This window comes from Chrysemys picta, chromosome 6 (assembly GCF_011386835.1).
Source record: "Chrysemys picta bellii isolate R12L10 chromosome 6, ASM1138683v2, whole genome shotgun sequence".
Lineage (NCBI taxonomy): Eukaryota > Metazoa > Chordata > Testudines > Emydidae > Chrysemys > Chrysemys picta.
This window is the reverse complement of record NC_088796.1, coordinates 93385344-93405159: the sequence shown is the minus strand read 5'-3', so window position 1 is coordinate 93405159 and position 19816 is coordinate 93385344. Positions and strand designations below refer to the sequence as shown.

At 40.9% G+C, this 19816-nt stretch overlaps 1 protein-coding gene across 2 annotated transcripts in view; it reads left to right on the top strand.

The window, feature by feature from the left end:
* DMRT1 (doublesex and mab-3 related transcription factor 1) overlaps positions 1 to 19816 on the top strand; it is an 86508-nt gene that overhangs the window by 37845 nt on the left and 28847 nt on the right. For both annotated transcript variants that reach the window (XM_005296762.4, XM_065550436.1), the window contains exon 4: positions 6815 to 6977. In XM_005296762.4, the coding sequence (XP_005296819.1) occupies positions 6815 to 6977 (163 nt within the window). The remainder of the gene's footprint in view (positions 1 to 6814; positions 6978 to 19816) is intronic.

Genomic DNA, 19816 nt, shown 5'->3' with positions numbered 1-19816 from the left:
CCAATGTCACTGACAGCTGTTTAGCTGGAGGTAAATGTTAAATGTTGAGATGGCTTTGGTCTTGACTTCAAGAACAAAAATTGGCACAATCTGTATCTAGTCAGGCTTAAATTCTCTCCTATAAGAAGGCAGTGGATCATGATAACTGCTGGGCCAACAGTCACAGCAGAAGGATAATGCTGGCTTCTGAACGAGATGCCTCTCCAGCAGGTGTTTACATCCTTCCACTCCCTGCTGCCAGACTGATAACAAGTCTGACTAAGTTGACCAGCTTTCCTTCAGAAGACTCCTCCTTGTGGTCTGGAGGGCTGCTGGGTCTTCTCTGAAGAGGGCTTCTGTTGTGCCGGGAGGGTGGCGCAGTGTGCCTTCAGCAAGGGTTAGAGACGGGGAAAAGCTCGCAAACGTTTTTTACAAAGCCTCTGGATTTCAGATACTTTCTGGATCCAAAACTGAAATGTTGAAGCTTTATTTTTAAAATGCAACTTGTACAATCACCATGGTCACTTCCAAAAACCTCCATTTTCATTCCTTCCTGTGGCCGTGTAGGCAGAAAATCTGAAATAATCACTGTGCAAGGTCAAATAAATAAATTAATTTACTGTACTGAGAAAAATTATACTGTTAATTCTAAAATGCATGATTAAGGCTGTTTACCTAAACACCTCAATTACAGTATTAAGGATTTATAAAACATGGCATCCAGAAAATTTTTTTTTGTGGGTTTCAAAGGCAGAGCTGTGATCAAGCAGCTAAGAGTGTGAACTCTGAGAACAGCAACCTTCTCTAAAATATGTTGTTCCCGTCACCTTTTGCAGTGTCTCTCTCCTGTTGTTTTGACATAATTTTTCTTTCCTAAATCTGACCCATTTACAAAAATATGCAGTCAGAATCTTATGTATAGGGTGAAAAATACCTAAATGTATACATGCATTTCACAAGTAACCCAAAACCATCCCAACGTGCCCTGTAAGCAGTATATTATGTACTGTATTCATAAGATACCCTTCACATTACAGATTTATGCTAAAAGTATCGTAATGTTTCTGACAGCTCATGTGTGACATGGATATAATCCATAATTCTTAGAGGAGCTAATCTAAGCGGTTTATTTTCCGATACTGCTGATAGGGCTATATCTCTTGATGTCACAGCAGTTGAGATTCTGATGGTAACATATTGTTTATGGGTCACTGCTTTTGTCTAAAACAGTAGGTTGGAACAGAATAGCAAAGGTTAATTAAGTTTGTCTATCAAGGAAGGACAGATATAGATGTCTCCTGCATTTTCCATGCTAGAATCAAAGTAATTCAAGGCATGGTGTCATTGTCTTTTTTTTTTCTTCTTCATCCTGCAGAATGTGATTAGTAGATTTTAGAAGTGAACAAAAATACTCTGAACAGTACTAATGTAATAAGACTGAGCATGTCTATAGCAACTTTTGTCTAAGGATCTCAAAGCACTTCATAAATGTGAGGTTTCGTTCGTTAACACCACCCCATAAGGTAGGGAAGGTGTATTATCACCATTTTAGAAATGGGGAAACTGAAACATAGACTTGTTAAGTGACTTGCTCAGTGGTCACACAGCCGTCTGGTGGCACAGCATAGCAGGGAACCCAGTTGTCTTGATTCTTAGTCCCGTGTCATAAGCAGAAGACCAGCTTCTCATCTCACACCAGAACACTGAGATCTGAATTCTGCTGTTTTTAAAAGAGAGCTATAAATAAATGCTAGATGCCATTTTATCTCCCCTAAAAATGGCTTAGCTTTTAGAGAAGGGAAAGGAGCTAATGTTAAAACAGTTAGCAGCTAGTACTATGTATACATGCTCAGAAGCCGAAAAAGCTCTGCCAGAATTTTAAGGCAGCTTTGGTGGGGGATAGCTTATGTATGAGTCATTGAGGAAGCAGAGTCATGGAGTTTGTATGTTAAAGACCTGCCCAAGATCACACTCCCAGATCTGTGCTCTTTGCAGCATCTGTCTCCTCCATAGATGGGCACTTTAGGACGGAGATGTGTCTTCTTCCTTGTAGCTTTGTGCCTGGGGAATGGGCTGGGCCAGCTATACAAAGAAAGATGTGATCAGCTCAGTTTTGTTTATTTTGCAAGGGATTTAACACAGAGGCAGTCGGCTTCTTCACAACTAGCTATTGCCCTTCCCATGGAAAAATCACCTGGAGAGGGCAAAGGAGGAAAGGAGGATCCTTCTGCAAGGATCTTTTGAGTTCCCCCCAAATCATTCTATGGGGTGTATGAGGTTTCTCCTGCCCGTACCCCTGGGACCCATGGATTCCCTGGGAACTGCAAGGACACTTGGCCCAGAGGTGCTCAACACAACTCCCTCCTTCCCTGACACTCTGCTCCATCCTGGGCAGCGTGGCTCTGAGGGAACTACTTCACCAAGCTTTTCCCCTAGCTCTGATTGCCCTGGTCTCAGCTGCCTTTGAACTCTGTGGGGTCTTTGTCATCAACTTCGATGGCAGCAGGTTCAGGCCCTAAAGGAGGATGCCCAGGCTCTCCAGGTGTATATTTTTTCTGACTCAGTGTTTTCCACACTTGCAGTTTTATCACAGGTCACATGATATTTGGTCTTTTTCTTAAATCTCAGCTTTCATTTTTTTAAAATGCATTTCTCATTTGTTGAAACTCCCATGATTTTGGGGACCTGACTCGTGATCTTTGAACACTTAGGGTTGGCAATGCTTGAATGTTTACAGGGCTGGTAGGAGAAGACTAAGCAGCCAAGTGCAATGGCCTGATCTTCTCCCATCCTTGGTCTTCCTAGTTCCTAATATGTGTCTCTTGATTCTGTAGAGAGCCCTCCACAAGGTACCTGCAGGGTAGGGAAGGTGCTGCAAGGGGCCTGGAAAGCTGGGGCTGGGCTGCACCCACCTCTTCTGCAGTGTTGGGGAGGTTGCCCTGGTGGGATTCCCGGCAATGATCTGAGTTTGTGGAATGTTGTATTGTTTGAGCTCCTGTAACCTTCATAGAGGTAACGGTTCTGTTGCTTTGTCAGCCATCAGTGGAGAGCTGGAGGCTTTGTGTATAGTGGTCATTAACTGACGAAAGGCTTTCGTTTAGCAGTTTTTAACACACAAACACATGTGAACAACCTGCAACTGCCTGTTGATGCAGAGCCCTCTACCGTCTTTTCAAACAACAGAAACAAAAGAATTCCAAAGTTACAGTTTACATGGTTTTTTGGCTCGCTTGTATTTATTTCGTGTATCATTTTTAAAGTCCCTCTCACCAGTTATCTGGCTGCCGTACACAATACATCCTTTGACTCTATACTGCATTTGCACAGTGTACCAGCAACTGTGAATACTGAATGGGCCAAATCTCTCTTCAGTGAGAGCTGTGGCCTGGCTGTGCATCTGAGGGCAAAGATGGGCCCAAAGGATTCCCAAATGCAAAGAGGAGTGATAATGAAATGCAACTGGTAGGAGGTGCCTAGAGATGAGAAACCCAAGAGCCCTAAGCAAGGGCAATACCATATTTATAGGTGATGGGGCAGTTAGGTCAATAGCTGTCGCCCTTCCTGCATTGTAAAAAAAGAGTGATTGGTTGTAATCCTATAACTCTTTGGAAAAGAGGTCTGCTAACCATGCCCCAGCAAAAAGTGTGCAGGTTAAACATTCTTATCACTAGCATTTAGAGGCCCCAACTGGTTTGGGGCCTGGTTGTGCTGGGCACTCTCCCTGTCCTAAAGAGCTCACAAACTTTGGATGAGGTAAGTTGCAATAGGTGGGTGTAACAAACAAACAAACAGAGGAAAGGATGGGTGAGAAGGGAGGCTTATGTTGTGTGTTTATTTTAAATGCTCCTTTCAAAATGAAAGGGGTCTGCGTTCAAGCCAGAGCACAGGAGACGACTATTACCCCTGTTTTGCTGCCTGCCCACCAGTTTGACAATCTACCTCACAGCATCCTGCTGATAGAAAGCGTGTCCCAATATTTATGGCAAGTATTCCATAATGAGGGTACCACTTTGTCCCCCTGGGAACCCTTTTGAACTCCCAATCATGCCATGAGCGCCCTCCTTCTGACTTATCACCAATGGTGCAAGAACTTCCAACCTAGCCGAAGCTAAAGGGGTTAATACAGAGTGAAACCCACCCTCCCCCAGGGTAATGATCTCATAGGTCCCCATTTTTAATACAGTGATAAGGTCAGGAATGTTTATGTTTGGTTGGTTTTTTACTGTTACTATAAAATAGGGTAGCTAAGCACTATGAAAAGGAAACCTTCTGGTTCAGATTTACAGTGGCGTATATGCTAAACAGTTTAATAAAACAAAACTAAAGCTTTTTGATTTCTTGGGTGGTTAATTCAATGCATATGCTTTGCAGGGCCAAGCCTGTCTGTTGGTCGGACTGTGGTTCATAGACTTGGTGTGGGTAATAAGATTATAAAACATGTCTCTTGCCGACAGCTACCACGTACTAATACTAATAGTCGTAATAACTCATTGAATCCTGGGATTTTTAGGTGAGTTATTTTTTTAAGGAATTGGGGGGAAAGCTTTAAAAGTCTTGAAAGGAAACAGATCATCACCCACATCCTGCAAGGGAAGGAAACAAGACATTCATTCAGTGCCATTGAACAGTTCTTCCATTTTCTTGCTGCTCAAATAATATTATCTCCAGCAGGTGATATTTTTAGTGCCCGCCGACAGACTCCACACACCCAAACAGTTACTTTCAAGGATAGCAGGGCTAAAAACTGAGCTGCCAGGGCAGTTGTGTCATACCACAGAACATGACAACATGATTGCTGAGCGCAGGCAGAGGTGGTTCTTCTACCATCTGCTCCACCATGCTCAGCGCTCACTGCCTTCAGAGGTGCATGGACTGAGAAGGAGCCTTTGATGTTGACATTCAAAGCCTTGGGAATAGACTGGGTCCTACGTACCTTATACTGAGTTTCTGGCTTTTTATATTGCGTTCTCGTCTTCTTAGGTCACAGAGGGCATTGTGGATTTGGAGATGGGAAGTGTGCTGAGCTTTATGTCTTAGCCCTGGCCTCCCTATGTTTTGGGGAGTGCCTTACTATCCAGCCTTAGGGTCATTGGTTTGACCTCTTTTAAGCAAGGCCTAAGCCCCTTCTGACTTCAAAAAGTTTTCAGAATGCTACCGGACAAGGAGTTGGTTCCGAAGTTTGTTTAACATTGTCTTATTGGGAGTAAACTTTAATTGGTTTATTTTATGTTTTTGTACCTAGCATGCAGAGAGCAGAAAATCATCTTATAAATGAGTGTTGTTATTATTCGTTATATTAAAGACCATACCTGCAGGACTGTAGGTATATCCTGTCTATCTCTAGGTATGTCTATAACTGTTTAAGACCGTGTTGCAGCCATAAAACAAATAATTATGCACCTTAGTCACATCACTTGGAATTTCATCCCGAAACAGAGGGTAGGATATTGCGCTAAGTCTTATTCATGTGAAATCTCTGTGTTACTAAGACCATGCTAATTCTAATATGGCAGTTTGAATACTGAAAGTGTAAACAACAGGGGAAACACTCGGAAAAGTAGATTTGGAGAGCTCCCCTGACACACTCATTCACTGTACCAGGTAGAACTTTTCCTGTTTTTCTTCCAAGTATGATTGCAGGGGCATATTTTGTTGGATAAACATACAGGGCCAAATTCTGGTGAAGTCCACAGAATACGATGGGTATAACTGCTGGCAGAATTTGGCCCACTGTCCGTATGTAACATGAGTACACTGTACCTTAGATAAGCAACCTCAGATAGCATAGTTGTACAGGTGTGCCTATGGATAGATTTACAGGTTTAATAATACTGTGATCATTTTTCTCTGGTCAAAAGCTCTTTATCTACTAGTAATTTAATGACAAACCAATTTGCGGAAGTTAGGTAATATAGTATTACCTTCGCACATAGGATTTTAATGTTTTTAGTAATAATGGCTTTCTAGGTTTCTTGCTTACCTTTAACTGTTATATCAGCCTTATGGTTTAGAAGTTTAAAATAAATAATAATGCCAGTTTCCGTAAAATAAAAATTTAAAGATATAGTTAATTCTGTTTGGGTACTTCATAAAGCTTAAGGATGGAGGGCAGATTAGATTGGCCCAAGGGATTGGAAATAGGATAAGCCTTCATTTCTGAGTTTTGGTCTCCATTCATCCTTGATCCAGGTTCAAAGTTTTTATGACCTGGAAGCAGTTTGGCTGTTTGAAATGAGAAAGGATGGTTTGGACTGAGACTTAGGAGATCTTAAATTCCATTCCTGGCTCTGACAGATTTCCTGTGTGACTGAGGCAGTCACTTAATTTCTGCCTGACTCAGTTTCCCCTTGTAAAAGAGGGATACTATTTTTCTACCTCACTGGGTTTTAAGAATAAATTCATTAATGTGTGTGAGGTGCTCAGATACTCAGTTGATGGGGTCTATATAAATCTCTAGATTGGTCTGCTCTGTCCAGTTTCTAGGGAATATGTGTGTGTTCTCATTGTAGTAACTACCATCACCGATTGGTTCCATGGTTGTTAGTCTCTTTGGAGACTCCAAGGACTGAATGGCTGCTGTTCATCTCTGCTACTGTTCGTCAGGGTTGAACACATAGACAGAATGGGATTAGAAAGCTCACAGTGATACTATGTGTGCTGGAAATAAGTATTTTCTAAACAAAAATCCTAGGAAATGAATGTGTTTTCTCTCGAAATCTAAGTCAATAATATGTAAATGAAGGACAGTGAGAAATTTCCAAGATGCAAATAAATCTCACTCCCCACCTCTGATTCAGTTTTTATACACTGCTGTTCTAATTCTATCTTTGAACAGATGAAAAGCACAGAGAGCCGACATGCCATGAGCTCCCAGTACAGGATGCACTCGTACTACCCTCCTGCCTCCTACCTGGGCCAGAGTGTTAGCACGCCTGCTTGTGTTCCGCAGATCTTCACTTTCGAGGACAGCCCCTCATACTCAGAGTCTAAAGCAAGCGGTAGGTGCACAGTCACCCCAGACCTAATGGGGGTCTCAGATATTTTTTTAATTCACCTTGAGAGGACATAAAAAACTAGGATTATGGACAAGGTTTAATTTAGCAGTGCTGAAGGTACGTATCATAACCAAGCTTATAAAGAGCAGTCTGGTTTTGGATGATGTGTGGTGCTGGGATGCATATGGCATTGTGAAGTTCACTTTTTGGAAGTCTGATAAATTAGTGTGGGAGGGAAGGTGCTAATTTTAGGGTCTTGTCTGCTCCTGCATTCGTTTTGGTAGATTGCAGGAAGAACAACTAAAGGTTAAAATAATGCAAATTCCTATTCAATTCCTATTCTTATTCAATCCCTATTCATATTCAATCAAATAAGTTTCTCCAGGGAAACATTTACCCCAGACAGTTCTGAGCTGTCTTTCGAAGAAGGGACCACCTCTTTATTTTTTTAAAGATTCTTTTCACTAAATATTCCTTTCAGGCCAGTACTTTCATAGGCCCCCGTGGCTTGCAATCCTGTTGTTGTCTCCACGTGTGTTTCAGAAGACACTTCAAGCCCATCCATCCAAAACCTGGAGTAAAGAAGGACTGGGTTCTCTGTGGGAAATAATTCACCCACCTCCATTCTTAGCTTTCAAACACATCAGACTACATTGCCTGGTTGAAAAGAATTCCAGAGAAATACATATTTTTCCCATCTGGTGTTTTTCCCATAACACTAAAAAGTTTATTTTTAAAATGTCTGTACACTAGTTTGTTTGTAAGGGCCTCTGGGTTTATGTGTAGTGGGTTAGCAGTTCTGACATGGAGCAATAGGACTATGAAGCACGAACAGGGCCTTAAAGCAATCAAAGTGCTGATCAGGGAATCATGTCCCACTGTGCCTAATCCGGGTCAGTTGGACAGAGGGGAAGATGCAGATCAGATGGATTCAGTGATGTGGAAGCCTCTAGGAGAGGAGAAGTCACATGGACACACCACCTGTCTTTTCTGTAAGTGGAACCACCTCCCTTTTGTGGACATAAGGAACCAATGGTACTTCCCTCTTCCAAGAGAGAAGGAGAGAGAACAGAGAGTCCCTGCTCCCTAGCATCCAGGAAGGGAGGAAAAGGTAGGAGAGAGGAAAGTTTTACCAATACCTTGTAGTAGGAGAGTCCCTTCATGGTTCAGGTTAAGGGAGTGACATGGCTTGGCAAAAGGGACGTGGTTTAGTGGCAGGGGTTAGAGAACAGGCTTAGTTCAGTTTTTGACCAACGTAAAGGTAGGTGGCAACCAGACCAAAAGGCAGTGTAGATAGTATAATCAGTAAAATCTGCAGTCAGCAAGGATTCGACACAATCTCTGCAGGCCTCTGCATAATAGGTGGTGGGTGAAGGATCTAAGAAAAGATGCAGTAGTTTCATGCATAAGGGTCTCAGAGGGGCGGTGGCCATCTTTCTGACCCATTGTTCCATCCCACAAGATGGATACACACAGAATTTCCTGCCCAAAAGTCTGATTACTCCAAATGAAATTCACTCCTCTCTGAGCACAGTCTATTTGAATATGTTATATGCATCATCTTCTGCTTAGGACACAACAAGCCCACTTACACAGTACGTTATCATTTTACAAACTACACTGAAATGCAGTCATCTCTGCTGATATACATGTGCTAAGCACATTTTTATGAATGGATACAAGGATGTGGGTTACTTATTTTTTATTTGGCCATGTGTATTTCATGTGCCGTCCTCAAGAGTGTGTGCTCGATTTTTGTGTTGATTAAATTTTGATTGCGTAAGTTTGGATTTGGATGCATCATGATGGAAACTTTGATTTCTAAGGCCAGAATGAAGTTTTCGAAAATGAGTGCACATATGGGGACAGATTCACAGCAGGTGTAAATCAGCAGAGAGCTATTAAAGTCAATGCAGCTAGATCGATTTATACCAGCTGAAGATCTGGCCCGGTATTTTTGAAGTGGCTATTTTCTGACAGGTTTCACCACACCATAAGATGAAGAAACAAAATATGATGTGGTGAAACCTAAGAGACTTTTTTCCCTTCTCTGGGAGTTCTAAATGGTTCAGAGAAATTAGTGATCCTTGCTTTCACTTTCCCTTTCTTTTCTTCAGTTTATTTCTCCTCCCTCTGCTCTGACAACCCCTGAACAGCAACACCTTTCTCTGTATTCAGGGGTCAAATAAGCATTTGGCTTCACATTCAACTGCAGGTGGCACTTTTTCTTGCATCCATCATGACTAACTAATGACCCTCACTAGTCCAGTATTCTTAAAAATAGACAAAAAAGCCCTATGCCTTTTATTAACAAATTCATTTCAGTATTTTTTCATTGCTCCAGAAAAAAAAACGTGTGCGTAATATGCTCACTGATTTTTAAACTGCATAAACACTGTATTTTCAATAATCATTGACTGCTTGTTCAGGCAATATTCCACACACTGATATTGTTCCCTAAGTTATTTCATCAATCAGAAAATGACAAGCAGTGAGATGTAATTTAGGGAGATCAAACAGCATTTTCTCAGCCCTGAAGGAGTGTTTTTTCATAGCAGGGGTACTTGCCAGTTGAAAGAGGTACCAGTATTTTTATGAGAAGCTTAAATATGTGAGTAAATACACACATGCCTTTGTTATGGGCTTTTTAAGAGTTTCATCTTTTTTTTTTTCCAATTATGACCAATCACTGGGAGCATATGCTGGGAGTTCTCCATCCAAAGGTGAGTATCTCCACTCTGTTAGACCAGGGGCTGCAGTCCCATGGAATTTTCCTTCTGCTCTTTATTCCTATGAATATTTTCTCTCCTCCTTCACAACTTTCACTCCCAGTGGATGCTAACTCAGCTAGAATGGTGTGAACAATGGAATGCTGTTCAGTACCTGACACTTGCCTTCTCTGCAAGGTACTGGCTATGTCTTCTACAAGTGTTTGGTCATTTAAAGGACAGGCTACTTTCTCATATTTTCAGTGCTTGCTGACTTGGACTCTGGGCATTTTGTATATAATAGAGCAACTGACACATCTCCCCATGGTTAATAATACCCCATCTTTAAAGATAACATCAGTCCAGCTTCATATATCAGCTAGCCCATGGGAACTGCTTTAGTAACTTATTCTATTATACGGACATTAGGATGTTCACTACTACTGTAAAGTTGGTGGATCTGTTTTAAGTCTTGTACAATAATCCTCTTCCTTCCCTACTGACTATACACATATATTAAATGAAACATGCGGTATGCTGTTTTCAGCCCTTCTTCCTTTTTTCCAATTGAAATAATATCTTCATCTAACCTCATAATGCTGAAGTCTACTTGTTCCGAAGCCCGTGAAGACACTGGACTCTTAGCCATCTTGTGGAAGGTTATTAATAAAATACACCACACGGTTCCTGATTTTTCCCCAGGAGCATTTTTATTATTAAATACAAATCTGCTTTTTTCTTTCAAGTACACATATTAGTAGATTTTAAGGCCATAACTTCTGTTTGAAGATTGTACAGATTTATTGGAAGATCTGTGTATCAGAAGTCCATAAACTTCACAGAAACGTAACTGTGCAGTAATAGAAGTTCAATAGGACTAAACAGAAAAAGAAATACAAGTTAGAGCAAAAATGTCAGAGTTAGCAGCCCTGTTATCCTGCAGCACTGGCTATTAAATGGTAATATTACTGATCAAGGGCTAGTAACCAGAGGTGGTCTTACAATACATAGTGTCTGTTACCATACCAGACCTTCAGTTGTAACTTTGACTTTATACAGACTTTGCCAGTTCAGATTTTAGCACAGTTAGTATTTCAGTCAAACCATTTCATTAATTTTGTTCCGCTAAGTTAACTGCCCATTTAGCCTGGATCTGTTGAAAGGGAGGAGAGATAAGCTGACCTCTGATTTACGTTCACTTTTGTTTTATGAATGGTGAGAAGAAGTTTGCAGGAAGCTTCTGACATTCCCACATGAGGTCACGCCATGTTACAGTATGTTGCATTTAGTAATGGGGTGACATTTTCTAAATGACAAAACACCATCACTCCAGCTCCTTGCAATTTTAAGCGGTTCTAAATACAACTGCTTCCAGCTGGCAAGGTTGGGGTCCTTCCAACTATAACTTTATTAGTGGAAAAAATAAGGTAAATTAGAGCTCAGTGGTGAAAGAATGGGCTATAAAGTTTGCAACAGATTCTCCAGTACTGCCAAGTTTTAGATGAACTTAAAATAGGCAGAATGGAAAGGTTTTGGACTCTTAGGCTAAGTCTAGAGTTGAAGCTGAGGGTGTGGTTCCCAACTTGAGTATACGTATTTGTGCTAGCTCTCTAAAAATAGTAGTATACCCACAGTAGCATGGGTAGGAGTGAGTAATGGCATGTGCTACCCGTCCCAAGTGCAAAGTTGCCTGGACCCCCCGGATATGTACTTGGGGCAGCTAGCCTGTGCTGGTGCTTGCTACTGCCCATGCTAGTGCGGCTACACTATCGATTCTAGCAAGCTAGCTCGATCCTGAGCTAGTGTGAATATGTCTGTACGAGCTGGGAATCATGCCCAGCTCCTGGGGTAGACGTAGCCTTTGTTGTACTTCAGAAAGCTTTTTCCTTATCCCTCCCTTAGCTTTTAATTTCCATTTTATTTATGTTTCAGAATCAAGAGCAATGGTAAAGAAAGACATGGGAGAGGAGACTATTAAGTCCATGGCATGTAGAACACATTTGTTTTGGAAGCAAGCTTGAGAGATGATGGTGAAAGTAGAGGAGAAACCGTAGGAATATTTATAGCACAGTCATCACTACAGGAATCAATTAATCTGGGTCCCCCTGAGGAAGGTAGTCAGTCCAAAACTTTGGTGGGAATTCTTTAAGGCCCAATCCGATGTCGATTGAAATCAGTTGTAGTCTCTCTCTTGTCTTCAGTGAGCTTTAGAACAAACCCTGTGTGCTTAAAGTTAAGCAAGTGCTTAAATACCTCAGTGATGCCTCGATTCAGGAAAGACATGCTTAAATCCATCTCTTTCAGGGTAGTGCTTATGCTTAATTTTAGGCATATCCTTACATCCCATTGACTGAAAGTTACACATGTGCTTAAGTGCCCTGCATGAATGGACATGTTTTCCTGAACTGGAACCTGGGAGTCTGGGCTGTCTGGACAGGTAATACATTCAGGAAAAAGTTCAAATCGACAGAGAAAGAAATTAAAGAGAATGATTTCTCTCTCACACACTCTCATACCTCCCCCTCGATTTTTAAATGCCCATCTTGTTCCAAGAAATGCACAAAATAAGCCCCCACTTCATGGTCCTACTGCTTCATTTTTATTTTGTGTATTCCTTTGTCCATGGCTAAGGAGGTTACTTGGTTTTTAAGATGTGGGCCTTTGAATTTTTTGTTTTCCTGTGGAAATCTCTGGAATGTTGTCAATACAAATGATGAACTATCAGGAGTCATTGTCTGTAATTTTACTGTAAAACTGGGAGCCTAGAACAACTGAGTTTTAATCCTATCACTGACATTGTTTCCTGCAGTGGCATTGGGCAAGTTATTTGATTGCTCTGTCTCAGTTTTCACATCTGTAAAATGGGGATAATACTTTTCTTCCTCTGAGGTGGTGTGTCAGTGCAACAGCACTCCTTTTGGTCAAGCATGGCACAGCCCTGGGCTCGCTTAACCTAGCAGGGCTATCAATCTATTCCTGGTGTCCAGAATCTGAAAACCCTTTCTTCACTCCCAAGTCTGTCAAAGGGTTAGGGGAACCCAGGCCTGCCCACTCCCCTGGGTTCCAGCTCAGGGCCCTCGAGCTAGGTGAGTAGGATCAGGGTTCTTTGACTCTGACAGTGCCCTGAGCTCCTTCCTACCATCCCCTGGATCTCTGCAGGCTCTCCAGGCTCTGCTGTTGGTCAGTTTGTCCCCTTCTGCGCTGTTGTCTCTGGGCAGCACTTTAGTAGCTTGCTGGCAGGAGCTCCTTTCTCCAGCCTGCTCACTCCTCTGACAGCTGCCCTGCCCTTTTGCTTCCCAGCTCTTTTATCCTCCCAGCTGCTGAGAGACTGCCATTCAGCAGTGGCTGACAGTGCCTTTGGTTGCTGGACTTGCATGGGGTACATACATCCTATGACACTCCCTAACCAAATGAATTACTTGCTTTTAAAGTGCTTTGAAAATATTAATGTAGGACTGGTTGAAAAGGTTTCAGCAGATCAGTTTTCCATCAGAAAATGCTGTTTCATCAAAATTGAAACGTTTTGCAGGAATGTGTTGATTTTGATGGCATTTTTAGTGGAAATTTTTAAAAACAATTTGAACTGAAATTGAGTATTTTGTTTAGACTTTCTTGTTTCATTTCATTTTGACTCATTTTGTTTAGACTTAAATTTAAAAAAATCCATATAAAACAAAAATTAAATTATATATGTACACACATATTATATTATACTATACTTTATATTATATTAGAATATTATACTATACTTTATATTATACTAGAATATTTTTCCATAATCACAATGAAACATTTTGATAGGGTCATTTCAGTGTTTCCAAAACAAAAGACTATGGAATTTTTGTTCTGCACTAAATTTCAAAATTTGGTCTTTTCAGAATGTTGGAATTTCCCCTGGGATGGGCATTTCATTTTCCAGACCAGCTCTAATTAAATGATATATAAACGCTTAGTATGGTCTTTAATGAGAATTCTTATCTTATGTGCTTGTTTTGCAAAAGTATACATGAGCACAAAAACAGCATACACAAACATTTCACACTAAGGCCAGGTCTACATTATAAGCTGAGGATGTTAGTTCCCTGCGTGCGTACACATACTCACATAAGCTCTTACTGAACTAGTGCTAGTATAAGTCGCACTGTAGCCTCAGGAGCAGGGGCAGCGGCAGTGCAGACACAGCTGAGCTGTGCTGACTACAAACCCGCCTGAAACTGGTGGGTATGTACTCAGCATGGCTCAGCTGTCCCTCCACTGCCGTAACCAGTGCTACTGCAGCTCCACTGTTATATATTCTCATGCTAGCTCAATGAGTGCTAAAGCAAGCATGTGTACACAAGCGGGCAAATAACACCTCCTCACTCATAGTGTAGTCTTGGCCTATCACCTTTAACATTAGCTACCCAGAGGTGGTCATTTGTGCATATGGAATTGCTTAGATTACCTAACCCTGCCGATAGTTTGTCGTCATCTGCTTTTGCCACATTCTTCGTTTTTTTGTATTTTGTTTGCAAAAAAGTGGGTTTTTTTAAAGTAGCTGAATGATAGAAATATAGTCTTGTACTTGTCCCTTTAAAACTTTAGTCCTGGAGTCATACACAGCCTGACACTGAATTGTCAGGCATGACAACAGCATGTGATAGCCAATGCTACTGCCCCACCACCATCTTTTCTGCCTCCCCAGCATGAAATTGCTGCAGCAGTCAACTCTGTGAAACTAAACGATCTTCTTTTGTATTCAAAGTCAAAAAAATCTTACAAGATCTGTAAGTAGCCAAACAGGGCACACCACACAGAAAGTATAAGGGCAGTCAGGATACACATGGGGTATATTGGCAATGGAGCTAGAAGGTGGACATATCGATTGACCTAGCACACTAAAAATAGCTGCAGTGGCATGAGACGCAAGAGGAAGGACGAGCCGTCCTTGCCTGAGACCATAGGTGCGTATTCAAAATGGCTAGTTACTTCTGCTGCTCCTCCTGCCACAGCAGCTATGCTTCTGTTTTTAGCGTGCTAGCTCTGATCAAGCTAGTGAGGGTTTGTCTCCTCAAGGTGGGATTTATACCTTTTAGCTTCAGTGTACAAATACCCTTAGGTAACTGGGCCCTTGAGGAGAGCTTTGCTCTGGTGTACTAAAAGACGTTTGTATCTGATTCAAACAGACCTTTGTTCATTTCATATTGGGATGCGACAAATCTTGTGGTTTGAAGTTACAGGACGGGGAAAATGGGAGTGGCAGAGGTAGCTTTTCGGTAATGGGAGATGGCTGACTTCGCACTGAGGACATAAAAAGCCTGGTGAATTGAGAGTCTGAGTCTCATTTACACTGTGGTTCCTTTAAACCTCTCTGGAAGGGTAAATGAGAGTCAGGCCTAGTTTTTTAAACAGCTTTTTAAAATGTAAACGTATTGGGGAATTGCAGATATTTCTGTTAGGAAATGTTAGTTCCTGTTAAATAAACAGATCCCAGAAGTACTCCAGCATTGTTTACATGTAAAGTGGAAGAATTAAAGTGGTTACAAATTTTGCCACTCGGTGCATAAGGACATTGCAATTGCCATAGTGCATCAGACCAAGCTCTGTCTATGTGCCTTGTCTTTGTCAGTGACTAGCACTACATGCTTCAGAGGAAGAGAAACCCTGCAGTAGGCATATACGGGGAAATCTGTCCCCACATTATAAGAAATTAGATTAATATCTAGTTATAGATTGGCTTAAGGCCTGAAGCATGCAGTTTATTATCCCTTCCAAAATTGTTGTTGGCATTACCTATTATAACTGGATAGTCTTGTTATCTTATAAATAACAAATCTCTTTTTGAATCTTGTAACGTTCTTGATCTCAAATGACTTCCCGTGGCAATGAGTTCCACAGTCTAATTATATACTATGCAAAAAAATTGTATTGTATAAAATAATTAATTAAGCAGCACTGCTTGAAAAATTAACCTAAAGGCACAGTGAAGCAATTTTTAGTGTTCTGCCTGTTATGTGAGTCTAGATTATATTCAGACATAGTCTTTTGACAGTTATATTGTCCATGTGCTGCTGACAACAGCCACGGTTACTAGAGGTACCACACACAAATCCCCCAGGTAACTGGTACTAGAATCTTTCTCCTTCAGCACCAGAAACGTGGCCCTTTGCCAGTTAGGCTAAAAGAGGTTTTCCTTAGTACTAGTACTAGTTCCCCTATCCTTTCTCTGGACAAGCCACTAAAGTGCAACACCACACACACACAGCCAATATATTGTGATATGCCCTCATGCACCTAATTTCAATCTAGTCATCTACAAAATGTCCACTCAACCTTAATATTTATCAGACTGTTCCAGTTGCCCTAGTACACACTGGGACAGTGTATAACACAACTGTGATGTGTTTAGTCCATGCTATTTTCTGAGCTAAGCTTTAGCCAAAAAAAAAGAAAAGAAAAGTTTGACATTCAAAAAGTGGAAATGAACCAAGTTTTCAGTCTTCCTACTTAAGAGAACAGCTTGTCCAATTAACCTCAAAACTACAAAAAAAACAACAAAAAACCTCTTTGGCCTAGGAATAAACATGAGGAATTTCAAGCAAGAAAGGTTCTTTTTCCAGATAATTATATGGGAGTCAAAATGAGGCATATAGTGGAAGCTATCACAGACTCTTAACTGTGGAGCCAGTACCACTGCTTCATAATTTTTCTGATGCTTTATTGTAAAATTTGCTGATCCATTGATGAAGCCCAATGAGGAATTTGAAACATGCTCTGGATTCTACCATTATAAAAGCAATTTTGGGATGGATCTCTCACATTGGTGTCACAGTCAAAGGGTACGTCTTCACTTACCGGAGGGTCCGGCGGCAGGCAATCGATGTTCTGGGATCGATTTATCGTGTCTGGTTAAATCGCGATAAATCGATCCCGGATCAATCCCGGAAGTGCTCGCCGTCGACACCGGTACTCCAGCTCGGCGAGAGGAGTACGCGGCATCGACGGGGGAGCCTCCGTGCCGCGTCTGGACCCGCGGTAAGTTCGGACTAAGGTACTTCGAATTCAGCTACGTTATTAATGTAGCTGAATTTGCGTACCTTAGTCCGAAGTGGGGGCTTAGTGAAGACCAGGCCATAGGCATGTAAGAAACAGAATCCCATGTCTCATGACAAAAAAACCTTCAGAATCATTTCAGTGAAAGGAGGGCTGGAATAGCAGAAATACTATACACCGACAGAATGCAAAAGAGATTCTGGATTATGACATTTTTCTCAGGCTACATTGCATTGTTGGAAAGCTATGCATCTTTTTGATGCATCTCAAGTACAACATTTTCAAATGAATCTATGCCCTTGGATGCCATACAAGGTTTAAAGAATATTTTAGTGTCACAGATCGTGCCTGAATGCAGAATCAGAGATATGCCTGTCACAGAGTATTGGCATGTAGAAGACCGGTGAGACCACTTTCTGGAACTTGTAGCTGTTTCACAGCATTGTCGGTCCAAGCTGCCCAACAGCATTGCTGCAGAAAGAAAAGCGATGCTGCTGTTTAACACTATAGCTCAGAATCAATGCCCATCAATGGAGGAAGAGACTGAATCTGGCTGTACCTTATTTACAGCCAGTGGACTAGATTCACTCCCTGGGTTATGCTGATAAATCTCCTTGAGCGCTGGAACACAACAACACAAGCTGCTCCATACCCATCTCTGCCAGGGAGGAGGAGCCAGCAACCATAGCTCCCAAAGTGGGCCTGGCTGTCCCTCGAAGGGACAGGGCTGGGGCAGCTGAGGGATGCTGTTTCTGCACCTTTCCCAGTTAGCCTCCACCCATAGAGACCTGGCTGGATTTTACAGCTGCTCAACACAAGCAAAACCTCTGAGGGGAACATGGTGGTGATGTTATCATCACCTGGCCCTTTTCTCAAGGGGCACAGCTATCCCCCGTTGGTGCAGGACAATGCAAATTGCAGCTCCCACGTCCATGAGGATAAAAATGACCTGATGTTGGAATACAGTCCCTGTCTTCTCCCAGTGGCTGGAATGTAGCGTGTTGGCTGGGTACTGGCTTACCTCGTGTTTTGCTTTTTAAAACTAGCTGCTAAAAAAGAGAAAGTCCCAGCAGCTATGTTCTCGAATATGCCGACTCTTCACTATGAAAGCTGAAAATGGAGACTCTTTCCCACTATTTCTCAAATAACATTTTCAGAAGAAACTTCAATTAAAAAACAGACAACTGTTGTTTTTTACTGAAACCAGTAGGAATGATCTGGTAACGTTGTTTGGTGATTTACAAAAAATGTATGCAGATTCACAAAATGCTGTCATTTCCTCTGCATATTTTGTCATTTATATACTTGGTTTCTGCATAATTGTTTTTATTTTTGGCCACTATTATTTTTAAACAGGTTCTTATTTATCAGTCCCAGATGCATATGCCACATACAACCTCCCTCAGACATGAATTACAAGAATGCCAGAAGGGCTAGTAGGCCTGCAATTAGAACTACTCTTCCAGCTTTGGTTTGGATTGCTGGTATACAAGCACACAAATCAAACCATCTTTTACTCTTCTTGACGGCTACATTCCCATCATCAGGTAGGGTATTTGTTTTGAGCAGGATCCTGGTAAATTTCAGCGCCTTGCTGTATGCTCAGAAAAAATTAGAGGAGAATGGAGGATGAGGTGATGTGTACACACGTGCACCAGTTAACTAAAAGATGGAGCATGGCTGTACTGTGACGTATCCACACATGATCAGGATTGCAGAGGTATCCAGTACAATGGATTTGTGTTGGTGTGTTTTGTGGAGCCCAGGCAAACTCCCTTCGAAGTCAATGGGAGTCTTTCTATCACTTACAATAGAAGTTGGATTAAGTCCTAGCAAACTAGCAAACATTTCAACAGGCCTTCTTTTTAGATAGATTTTTTTAAATGGAAGACGTCATGTTTAAAGGAAAAAGAAGAAGAAAGCATCAAAATTGGCAGGCCCAAAATGTAATTTCTTTCTTTTTAAGTAAGCAAGTAATTAACTTTCATTTGTGGCATCATTATTTCTTTCTATTATTATTGTTTCTTTAGCTGTAACAGCAATTATCAAAACTTCAGTTGACCTTGGTGGGCAGTTTATAACAAAACATGGCAAATTATTTTCATATGAGTTTTAAAATAACTGTTGTGGTGAATAATTTCATACCTGTGTATATTCTGAGTGAAATTGGATTAGTAAAGATTCTAGAATCAATCTTTAAAGCCCCAGTAGGAAGGCACCCCTATTCAGGAAAGCAATTAAATAGAACTGGGGGAAAATAATCAGGTGACTCAGTTTTTTACTGTAAAATGAGGATTTGGGTTGACCAAAACAATTCATAAATTCAAGTAAAATTCAGCAAATTGTTTCAGTCCATTAAAAATCTTTTTGGAAAAGTCAAAACAGTTTGATTTGACATTTCTGAAATGAAGCATTTAGACATTTTGTTTTGCAATTTAATTCAATTTTATTTAAAAAATAAATATTAAAAGGATTAGAAAAATATATGGAAAATGAAAAGTTTTGTTTGGAGCTGAACAAAATGTATTTGGGAAACATTTCATTTGATCCGAAACAAAAATTTTCAATTATTTCATTTTGCCAGAAAAATAAAAAAAAATTCATTTCAAATCAGCCATTTTTTTCAGTTATTATTTTTGAGTACATTCACTTAACCCAAAAGTAAGTTATTCACACAGCTCTTTACTTAAACACTGCTTAACTTTAAGCATCTGCGTCAGTCCCATTATGCTTAAGTTCTTTCCTGATTCAGAGTCTGTTTGTTTTCTATTCTAATATATTCTGTATGCTGCATAGACTCTAAAACATAAAGGAAGAAAATCATACATGCACAAAATAGCTAGTCCTTGCACAATTAGAAAGGTGTGTGTTTTGCAGACTCCTTACAAAGGAAGCCTGAAATTAATTCTGATAAACCTAAAAACGTAGAGCTCACATAGCTTAATGAGATTTTTTTCTTACCTATTTTTTTTTTTAAATATCACAAAAAGGCATCGGCCCAGGTGAGATACAGGGAGGTGTGAAGGATGCTAGGCCATCCTGTTAACTTGGTGTGAGTGCTGTCATTTGATGCGGCCACCCTAGAGTGGTACTGAAATAGCA